Below are 11,899 nucleotides of genomic sequence, written 5' to 3' on the forward strand. Positions count from 1 at the left end.
GCACTGGGATAATTATGGAAGGAAAACAGCGAAATTTTCGCAGCGCGAAGTATTCATAATATCCACTTCCGGCGTCTTGGGGCTATAAAAGGTGAGCACCTGCGTGAGCGAGTCAGTCAAGCTCGAGAAATTCCTTGTTTTCCCGGGAATCTGGGTTGTTCATTTTCGTATCAGCACAAAGTTTAATAAAGTAGTAACAAGTCACCATGTCTGGTGCAAGTTTGCTGGAGGAGTACCTGAGGTGTAATAACATGGAGAAGTTGGGGACAGACGACAAGGAAGTGCTTGTGAAGTCTTACGTGGAACTGATGGCCGAAGTTGCTGTCATTAAGAAACTGGGTTTTGGGGTGGATGGACAAGTGCTGCTGGTCACATACAAGGGTCAGAAGGCTTGTTTGAAGGTAGGGTACGAGCAACGAGATGTGTTTGGCGATGAGACGTACTGGCAAGCACACATAATGGCCAAGTTGGACGGGATCGGGGGAGCACCCAAGGTGTACGCAGTCTGCTCCGACCGTAAGGTGATATTGATGGAGTACGTGGAAGGCACACCCATGGAAGATTTTTATAAAAGCGGTTACGGCATTGACAGTTTTGACAGGATCCGGATCGAGAATGGTGTGCGACGGGCGGTGAAACAGATTCATAAGGCCGGTTACATGCACAACGACATCCACGAGATGAACGTGATGGTGTGCGGACAGCCCGGAAATTATGGCGTTCGTATAATTGATTTTGGAAAGAGTAGATTGCTGAATGCCGAGGGTATGAGTGCTGAAAAAATGATGGCCAGGGATCTGAGCCGTGTAGAAGCTATGATTAACCGGCTTAAGTTCTGAAGTGGGTTGTGATGTCAGTGGTGGTGTTTGGGCTGGTTTGGCCTTGCTGATGGTCTGGGTGCAATCTTGTAGCTGGGTTGCTTACCTATGAATGCATACCATACCTATGAATACATAGTGGGGAATTAAGAAGCAGGTTCTTGTGGTGTTCCCCACCTCTTAAGACCCGTCAGCCAGTGTGCCTTAACGATTTAATGTGGCTGTCATACCAGGCTTTAAATGTGGCTATTGTTGGGGCGGTCACTACACTCTCGGGGAGTGCATTCCAATAGTTAATGACACTAGTGGAGAACCAGTTACCCTTTAATGTTGTCCTCCAGTGGTCTGGCTTCTGTAGCTTGAGGTAGTTCCATCTCAAGTCATTCATGTTCCTCTGGAAGAAACGAGTGTAGGGGATGTCCTCAAATCCGTGTAATAGCTTATATGTTTCGATCATGTCCCCTTTGATTCTCCTATCCCGCAATGTCTGTAGCTCCAGGCGGCGACATCTCTCCTGATAAGACAGTTTGGTCAATTCTTGGACCAGTTTCGTGGCTCTCCTCTGTACTCTTCAAGTGACTGAATATCTTGCTTCAGGTATGGAGACCAAGACTGAGCTCCGTAGTCCAGAATTGGGCGGACCAGGGAGGGGTATAGTGGTACCAGTATCTCTCTGCTGAGCACAGAGAAATTCCTTTTTATAGTCCCCAGGCGACCATTGGTTTTTGCAGTTATCTTGGCAATATGAGTAGATGACTTAAGATTGTTTGACACAATCTTGTGTTGACTTTTCCAGTGCTGTTCCTTTAAGCTGGTAATTGGCCTGCTGGTTGTTGTGGCCTACATGCATGGGGTTGCACTTTTCTACATTAAATGACAGCAGCCACTTCTTGCTCCAGTTGTCCAGACGCTTCATGTCACGTTGTAGGGTTAGGTGTGGCTTAGTTGTTGGTTTAGCTGTGGTTTATCCTGGTTGCAGCCTGAGGTTTGGTTAAGTTGCTGGCTGAGGTTTGGTTAAGTTGCTGGCATGGAGTGGGCCTTCTTCGATGGAACACTGCCTTGTCTTGGCAAAAAGGCTTGCGTATCCCAGTGATCAATGGAGCATTACTATAGTCGCGGCGCACGACTCTGAGGTTGTCATTATCGTACCCTGGCAACCTACCATTCAAAGGTGCGTCCTATTTCGTGTATAACATGAGATGCAAGTGATTCGTGTATAATATGTTCTTGTATAATAATATTCGTGTATAATATATTCATGCATAATAATATGATTCATGTATAATATGATACGAAATTGGACTCACTTTTGAATGCTAGGTTGCCAGGGTACGATAATGACAACCTCAGAGTTGTGCGCCGCGACTATAGTGTGGTTCAGCTGGACTAGGAAAACTCTGGTTCGCTGTTTGGGATCAGACTAAAAGTATTCCCTTAACAGTCATGGCCTGAGCCGGCAGACTGTGTGGTATACAGTATATTGGCTCAACATTTCCTTTAAACTACACCTTTTTATTCTACACTAACTTAACCTAAAATTCAGATCTCTCCATCTTTAATGAAGAGTTGTAACAGTATATTAATAGTAGAATATAATACTACTAACAAAGACGTGCAATAGAAAAGCTATTGAGCTGTACCACTGCCTTTTTTCTGCCATGGAGCTACGTGAAATAAGTTGCAAATGGTAAATAATCTGGGCCAAGTGAGTGTAAAGATGGTAGTCATTCTTAACCTGTCGATTACATCTCCCTTTAGCAGGCTTCAGAAATAACTGAAAACTTTTTAAGCGAGTCACTCTCCTTAGCGTTGTAAAAGTGGTAACTGGGAACTCTGTGTAGTTATTCAACTCTGTGTTGTTATTCGCATTAATAATAATAAGCGTATAAATAACACAAGTTATTTAAACAAAGTATTAGTTAATGAACCTGGACCAACTGCTTGCCGAGGGGATGACAAGGCTGAGGGAAAAGGTGATGGAGGCGATGAGAAGGCTGGGAGTAGAGGTGCTGGCCAACGAGGCGATGATGTGTGAGGTGAGTGTAGTAAAGGTGATTGGAATGGGTGCAGTAGGTGAGGTGTCGCTGGTTTGGTTTAGGGGCGAGAAGATGGCAATGAAGGTAGTACACGAGGATTTTGGAAGGTTTCTCCTGCAAGAAGCCATGGTGATGGCTCAGGTGGATGGTGCTGGAGGGGCCCCAAAACTCCACGCCATTTGTTCTGATCGGCGCTGATCTTGATGGAGTACCGTGACGGAACTTGCTTGGACCAGTTTTATGCCACCGCCTCCTCCGAGAGGGCGCATATCGAGAGGGATTTCCGAGCAAAGGTTCTGGAGCTGAATAGAGCTGGATACAGTCACCAGGACCTCAACTTCGGCAACATCTTGGTGTGCGGACGACCGGGGCAGTATGAGGTACGTCTGATAGATCTTGGTTGTTCGGAGCTGAGGACGCCCGAGTACAAGGCTGATAATTTGCTTAAGGTAGATATGAGAACTGAGTTGCTGCAAGAGGAGTGTGGTGGCTGAGTTATGAGTTTGGCTGTGATGGTTGTGCACCGACCGAAGGGATGACAGGCACTTCCTACATCTCAGCACACCCAAGTGTACTGAGGTGTAGGATACTACGTGCCAGCCGGAGATTAGGCCTACTGGGGACACTCTGGTTTAACAAAAAAAAAAAACTGCTTGGCAAACCACCTCATGGGTAGCATGGAAGAGTTTTCATTCTGCAGCCTAACACCACAGCACCTGTAATGTAGCTCATTTTTTTGTTTGTAAAGGCTCCAACATGCTTCCATGTGTCGGCCTTGATCACCTAATGGCGGCTATCAACGCTGCTCGATCTCTAGAAGCCTCTCTGTTCAATCCATTATCCCTCCGCTTAAGCAGTATGACCTCATCCCAAGTACAGGTATTCGGTCTACGTCTCACAACTCTACCCTCAATGTTCACTTCTTTCTCGCTCTGCACCCTGTTGTCATCCTCCATCCTCCTCAAACCAACTCAGTCTACCCCTTCTCATCCCACCACTAATACATTCAAGCCCCAACCTTCCCCACACTCTACATTCACACTCCTAAGTCCCTTTCTCGCCCTTTACCCAAAGATGCAATTAGCATCCAGCAAATCATCCTCATTTATTTACACATGAGCCTACAAATACTTTCCTCCTTTACTGCCCCTCTCACTACTGCACAGCATTACACGCCTAACACCTGCTGCAAACACGGGCCCCTTAGCACAGAGGGAGAGTCCTTATCCTCGTTGCCAAGCCAGCTCCAGCCCCACCTCCGGCACATATCATGTTCCCCAAATAAGTCTCCTCCACATGCTCAACAGACTCTCCAACAATATTGATCCTCCTTCACATTTCTGCTTTATACCATCGCCCAATTGCTGTAGCATCCTGTATTTCTAAAAAATTTTAATGTCTGTAAAAAAAAAAAAAAAAGAAAAAAAAAAAACTTTCTGATCGTCAGTATGGGTTCGGGCAGAGTCGTTCCACTGGCGATCTTCTCACCTTCCTTTCAGACTCCTAGTCATCCTACTTTGGCGAAAGCTTTGCAGTTGCACTTGACATCTCAAAGGCTTTCAATTGAGTCTGGTAAAAATCTTTAATTTCCAAACTGCCCTCTTACAGGTTCTATCCTTCTATCTCTGCCTTCATCTCTAGCTTCCTTTCTGGTCGTTCTATAGCTGCTGTTGTAGACGGCCACCGTTCAACAAAACTCAGTTCTTACATCTTTCGACCCGTCAAATTCTTCCACAGTAGTATCCCCAAATTTTTAGCAATATCCTACTCAGTTCTGCACCATCTTTGAATATACATAGGTTTCAATCTCTTGGGGTTTATCTTGGAAAGATCATATTACCTCTCTTGCAAAAGTTGCATCCGAAAGAATTGGTTTAAGCTGCATAGCTGACTCTGTACTTTCTTTACTCTTGCAGTGTTGTTGACTTTACACAGGGGTTTTATTTGTCCCTGTGTAGAGTACAACTCTCATGTGTGGGGAGGCTTCCCACATACGGCTCTTCTCAGCAAGGTGGAGTCAAAGGCTTTTCATTTCATTATCTTTCCTCCTTCATCTTCTGTCTCTTCGCCACATTGTTGCATTTTTACCTCTTTTCTATTGCAAGTTCGATGGCCAGTGCTCCTCTGAACTGTCTGCTTGCATCTCTCCACCAATACGGCAGGCGCGTAGCACCCGTATGGCAGCAAACTTGCATCCCTTTCCTGTCCAACTCTAATGCATGAGTTAATTGTTACTCCCAGTCCTTCATGTATGCAACAGGTCAACTCTGGAACTGTCTTTCTCTGTATTCCCTATTCCCTATGACCTCCAGTCCTTTAAATGCAATGTGTCCATGCATCTCGAAATGAACGGACCTTGAATTTGGCTCTGTTATCTTCTTTTTATTTTTTCTTGGAGGAAACAATTAGTGGGCTTGTAACCTTTGGTTTCTGCTTCATTGCATATAAAAAAAAATCTTCCCCCTAATGTACCACACACTCATAATCAACATTTTTTTTTTTCAGCCCATAGATATTATAACTATATTTGCATTTCCTTACAAACTTTTATGTTTCATTCCATCTCTCCAATTCTTAAATCTCTCCTCTGCTACCCGCTCTTTTTTGGCCATCAACACCCTGTCTTCACCATCCAACGCCTCCCATGGGACTCCACAAGAGCTTCATACATCATGGTAAACAATAAATGGGCTTAAAACTGTCCCCTGATGCACACTATTATTCACAGAAAACCCATCACTCAGCGTTCCTCCTCAACCATGGTACCAATATCACCCAAAGGACAAGGGCCAAACACTGGATCTGCCATCCCCAAACTTTCCCTGTTCTAGTCAAACTCCAGCAGTCACATGTAATGCGCTCACCACCACCCTCCCTTCAGGTACCGCTGGGATGCCTTTTCGCAGTGGCACCACCTCCCAGGATCTCCTGGGATCCAAACTGTCCTATCCCGGTGGAGTGAGGCGTCCCAGCACTGCTGTTGTTGTAGGGCACCTAACTCACCACCCACAGGGAGTGCAGCGGCCACGGTGATAATCTCACCAGAGATCTTGTGAGGGTGATCGGTTTCCCTCATTGCTCCAGTGTTCCAGCCACTGAGCTCTATTATATGGAGAAGTTATCTCTGCAGCAATCGTGTAACTCTGGCCGCCACATTGAAACATCTGCACTTGTCGCCTCCACAATGGTAATGCAATTGGGTCACTGTTCTTAGCTTGCTGTTTCTGTTTCGCTGTTGCTTACGTAAGCTAAGCAGTGGGCCATGGCACTATATTTTCCGAATTCATCGGCTGATTTCAAAAGACGTGGGCGTCGGTGGTGTAGATAAACAACATCAGCGCTGCCCTGGGCCCCAGGCGGCGGTTACACAAACTACGTGGTGTTACCCATGAGAAAGCCTCTCCATACTGTAGAGCTCAGTGGTTCCACCTCAGTGACACTGCAGGCAACCCAACGTCAACAACCCTTCTTTCATCATTCACCACACCCACTGATCACCTATGATATCTCTTTTTACTCTTGTCAACTGTGTGGTCACCTAGTATACCACATTCCTCCTTTCAGCACTATTTAGGCTGTCCAGTCACAGTCTCTGAGACTCAGACTTAGCCCTACATCTTTCTGGCTTTGTGCTTAGGTGTCATATATTACTCTCTGTTACCACTCCATTTCCATTCCCTAAACAGCCTTATTTTCTCTAGAACTGTGGCTTCTACCCCTTTATCCCACCACCACATTACCTTATATCTTGGTGGGCCCCTTGTCCATCCACACACCGAATGATGTCATGGTTCTAATGATAACTGGTGTTGTTACTTAACCCTGATTCACTAGACCATGCACACCTCTTGATCTCAGATAAGCAACTGCCCCTACGGGGTTATCCCATAGGTTCCCTACACCACTGATGTTGTATCTGCATCTTAATGTATCATGTGCTATGCAGTACTACATTATGTGCAGGAAACAGGTTGTAATATCAACACTAAGATTCAAAGATGCTATCCCACATAGCCAGTGCAACACACAGTGCTACAGTGTGTGTGTGTGTGTGTGTGTGTGTGTGTGTGTGTGTGTGTGTGTGTGTACAGACGAGATGAGAATTTTCTTACCCTTAAAATGTCATTGTGTGTGTGTGTGTGTGTGTGTGTGTGTGTGTGTGTGTGTGTGTACAGGCGAGATGTGAATTTTCTTACCCTTAAAATGTCATTGTGTGTGTGTGTGTGTGTGTGTGTGTGTGTGTGTGTGTACAGGCGAGATGTGAATTTTCTTACCCTTAAAATGTCATTGTGTGTGTGTGTGTGTGTGTGTGTGTGTGTGTGTGTGTGTGTGTGTGTGTGTGTGTGTGTGTGTGTGTGTGTGTACAGGCGAGATGTGAATTTTCTTACCCTTAAAATGTCATTGTGTGTGTGTGTGTGTGTGTGTGTGTGTGTGTGTGTGTGTGTGTGTGTGTGTGTACAGGCGAGATGTGAATTTTCTTACCCTTAAAATGTCATTGTGTGTGTGTGTGTGTGTGTGTGTGTGTGTGTGTGTGTGTGTGTGTACAGGCGAGATGTGAATTTTCTTACCCTTAAAATGTCATTGTGTGTGTGTGTGTGTGTGTGTGTGTGTGTGTGTGTGTGTGTGTGTGTGTGTGTACAGGCGAGATGTGAATTTTCTTACCCTTAAAATGTCATTGTGTGTGTGTGTGTGTGTGTGTGTGTGTGTGTGTGTGTGTGTGTACAGGCGAGATGTGAATTTTCTTACCCTTAAAATGTCATTGTGTGTGTGGGTGGGGGGGGCGCCGAGACGAGAGCTGTCATACTCCTATTACGTTAGTGTGTGTGTGTGTGTGTGTGTGTGTGTGTGTGTGTGTGTGTGTGTGTGTGTGTGTGTGTGTGTGGACACCTCTTTCTTCTTTCTTTACTTTTATTTCCTTTTCTTCGTTGTTTTTCTAACCTGTCCTCACTTGGCTTACTGTAATCGTCTCATTTTCGTCATCTTCTGTCCTGTTTATTTTCTCACTTCCATTCTTTCTTCCTTTCATTCTTTCTTTCTCCATTTCTTTGCTTATTTCGTCCTCTTTTTCTCTTTTTCTTTCCTGTCCTCTTCCTTTCTTCCTTTTCTCATTTCCTTTTCCGTGTTTTCGTTCATTTTTTTTCTCTTCACCTCATAATTTCATTTTTTTTTCCGCTGCTTCTTTCATTCTCCAACATTCTTCGACATCAAAAACTACAGGAGAGGAAGGAAGCGATATGAAGTTTGTTACATTTAGTACTAACACAGTACATCCCCGTCATCATCATCATCATCATCATCGTTGTCGTCGTCCATAACGTTACCATTAGCATCACACCCATCCTAAATAACTACCACCATCGTCATAATCACTGTCACCACCAGCACCATTAGCTACATAAGATCAAAGCCACCACTATATTACTGCATCACAAGCTACAAGAGAGGCAGGAGGCAAGATGGAGGAAGGTGGGGCGGTCTGAGGGCGGTATTCCTGTGCGGTTAAGGAACCTCCCTAACACCTCTTCCTTATCAACTTATTTTTAGATGCGACTGGCTAATATAGTTCAGTAAGTTATTTATATAGAGTATGGTGATAGTAGAATGATTCAAGTAACACAGAAGAGGACGACAAGGTGTAATAAGTAAAATGAATCGCTTAGGAATAGGTGTTAGGGAGCTACCGTAACCTACAAGAACACGGGCCCAGGACTCTTATCACAGGAGTACCTGGTTCGATCCAACTACGGCTTTCGCTCTCCCTTCCTGTCTTTCTCATCTTTCTTTTGCTGTCTTTCTCTGCCTTTTTACTTTTTTATCGCTTTCTTTCTCTTTGTGTTCTTTCTGCCTTTCCAGCTCCCTCTCTCTTCTTTTTCTTGCCAGCTCACTCCACAATATTTCTCTCTCTAGTTTTTTTCGCTTTCTTTCCCCCTTCTCTTTCTTCCTTTCTCTCTATCTCCGTGTCTGTCGTGTTGTTGCCGTCTCTCTCCACAATATTACAGGAACGCAGTTTATAAGACACGTAGGAGGCGAGATGATGTCAAGTGGAGAGGCCTGGGACTCTACTACACATGGACTGATTGTACGCCCTTCTGCCTGTCTCCTTTCTTTCATTTTCCTTTCTCCTTCCTTCTGGCCTGTCTTTAATTTTATTTAATCTAATCCTCTTCCATATCCCTTTCACATGTCTTGTTCAGTTTTTTTCCTTTGATTCTCTTTCTCATGTACATTCTTTCCTGACACTTTTCTTTCGTCTTTCCTCTCTCCTCATTTTACTGTCTTCAAACTCCCATTATATTTTTCTTTTCTCCTCTCTTTAAACATTCTTCTTTTCGCCTTTAGTTTTTTCTTTCTTTCTCCCCTTCTGTATTTCTTTTCCTGATTTTCGTTCTTTCTTCTCCGGTACATTACAGCATCACACGCTTCAGGAGAGGTAGGAAGCGAGGTGATGTAAGGTTATCATCACTAGCATTCACCTACCCTACATCATCATCATTATCATTATCACCATCATCATTATCAATCCAATTAGCATTATTTTCATTAAATCTAATGTACATCATCATCATCATCATCATCATCATCATCATCACCAATTCAGTTAACATATTCTCATCATATCTAACCTACATCATCATCATCATCATCATCATCACCAATTCAGTTAACATATTCTCATCATATCTAATCTACATCATCATCAGTTCAGTTAACATTATTCTCATCATATCTAATCCTTGGTGGTAGGTGGTGGCGACCATCATCCACTCACTTGATGTAGTGCTGCCTACTTCTTCCTTTGCCTTTATCATTCTTTTTCTGTGCCTGCCCTCCTCTCTTCCTATTTCTCCCATCTTTCCTGTCACTTCTTATTGCTTTTCTTTCCTTTACAGGTGGCTTTACAGTGAGTGACAAGCCAAATGGTTTCCTGTAAGCCAAGAAACCATTTACAACGCTAGGTGGTAACCATATAACCAACCCATACGTGCTCCCTACGTGTCAACAAGTGGGTTTGTGGAGGGTTAGTGCCCCTCCCAGTAAAACAAATAACTCAAAGTCAAATGGCCACCCCTTACGGGATTATGGCATCTGGCAATAGATAGATTGATAGATAGATAGATAGATAATCTACATCACAGTCACCATCATCATCATCATCATCACCATCACTGTCACCTCCACCACCACTGGGTACATTGTATCAAAGTCACAACTATTTTACATCATCACAAGCTACAAGAGAGGTAGGAGACAAGATGAGGTAAGTTGGAGCGGCCTGGCACTCCACCACAGGTGTACCCAGTTCAGTCCTTCACCTTGTCCCTCAGAAATGTCTCCTTTTCTTCTTTCCTTTCCTTTACCATCCTTCTCATTTTCGTTATTTCTTTTTCTTCCTTATAAATTATTACCCTTTCTTTTCTTCTTTCCTCCTTTCCTTTATCATCCTTTTCATTTTCATTCTTTCTCTTTTCTTCCTTACATTTTTTCATCCTGTTCTTTTTCTCATTCTATTATCCTTACCTTTTTTTCGCCTTTTTCTGGTGGATATTTCTTCATTTCTTATATTTTCCTCTACTACGTTTCTTTCTCCTTTCATTCATGCCTTACTTTTGCCTCGTCGTTCTCACTCCTTTTCTTTCTCCCGTTCTTGTTCCATTAAATTCCTTCAACAGAACCTACAGGAGAGGCAGGAGACGAGATGAGGTAAGGTGGAGCGGCCTGGCACTCTACTACACCTGTACACAGTTAACACCGTTGACAATTTATACGTCATTTTGTTTATGTTTTTTTCTTCTTACTTGCATATTTTGTTTTATTCTCTTTTCTTGTTTCTTAGTTTCCTTCTTTTTCATTCTCCTGTTTTCCTGTCTTCCTTTTCATTTCCTCTCCCTCTCGTTTTCACTCATTCTGTCCCTTTTCTCTTTAACTTTCTCTTTTCTTACTCAGTTCACTTGTTTATTCTTTTCTGCCGTCTTTGTTCACACTGTTACAGCAGTAGAGGCAGACACACAGGTGAAGTAGGGCGTAGCGACCCAGGACACAAATAAAGGTGTACATGTTCCACCCTCTGTTGTACCTCCATCTTTCTGGGTTCAGGTTTTCTCTTTCTTTTTCTTTTTCCTCATCTCCCATTGTTTCCTGTTAGCCTTTCTTTGGCGTTTCTCTTTTCTTTCCTCCTTTGTTTCCTCCTGCTTACTTGTTATTCGCATGTCGTCTAACATCATTTTCTTCCATTTATCGTACTTTATCCTTTCAATATCCCATTTGTTGCCATTTTGTTTATTAATTCTCTCACTTTCTTGCCTCTTTGTCAAGCCTTTTCCCACAGTTTATCTCACTTTCTTCTTTGCAGTACTACAAACTAGAGAAGTAAGGCGAGATTTTTTTTTTATGCGAGGAAGAAGGAACCAAAGGCTGAGCCAGCAAAATGTTCCATCCTAGAAAAAAAAAAATACAGAATACAAAAGAGAACCAACTTCAAGATCCATTCATTTCGAGATGCCTGGACACACTGCGTTTGAAAGGCTGGAGATCATAGGAAGCAAGAAATACAGACAAAGGGAGACAGTTCCAGAGATGACCTGTTGCATAAATGAAGGACTGGGAGTAAAGGTTAACTCTTGCATTAGAGAGCTGGACAGAAAAGGGATGAGAGTTTGTTGCTAGACGGGTGTTACGCGCCCGTTGTTGAGGTGGAGGGATGCAAGCAGACAGTTCAGAGAAGCAGTGACCATTGAAGTAGCGATAGAAAATAGATAAAGAGGCAACAGTGCGGCGAAGAGACAGAGGTTGAAGGGAGCCAGTAAGAGGACAGTTGATGAGACGAATAGCCTTTGACTCCACCCTACTGTGGAGTCAAAGGCTGTATGTGGGGAGCCTCCCCACACATGAGAGTTGTACTCTAAACAAGGGCGAATAAAACCCGTGTATAAAGTGAACAACTGTGCAGGGGTAAAGAAAGCACAGAGTCGGCTTGCCACACCTAATCTCTTGGAAGCAGATTTTAAGAGAGATGCAATATGATCTTGCCAAGATAAGTCCCGTGTG

General features: G+C 43.7%; 1 protein-coding gene across 1 annotated transcript; it reads left to right on the top strand.

Annotated features, from left to right (window-relative positions):
• The first annotated feature begins 206 nt into the window (after nucleotides 1-206).
• On the top strand, nucleotides 207-839 carry LOC145417040 (sperm motility kinase Y-like). The gene has a single exon (XM_080285877.1). The coding sequence runs from the start codon at nucleotides 207-209 to the stop codon at nucleotides 837-839; it is 633 nt and encodes a 210-aa protein (XP_080142003.1).
• Nucleotides 840-11,899: the final 11,060 nt, after the last annotated feature.

Source organism: Coenobita brevimanus, chromosome 108, assembly GCF_032717465.1.
Source record: "Coenobita brevimanus isolate Jiangsu-jjx chromosome 108, ASM3271746v2, whole genome shotgun sequence".
Classification (NCBI taxonomy): Eukaryota; Metazoa; Arthropoda; class Malacostraca; order Decapoda; family Coenobitidae; genus Coenobita; species Coenobita brevimanus.

Bases quoted from the DNA above. Each gene is read 5' to 3' on its own strand.
- LOC145417040 (XM_080285877.1), top strand. From the start codon at position 207: ATGTCTGGTGCAAGTTTGCTGGAGGAGTACCTGAGGTGTAATAACATG.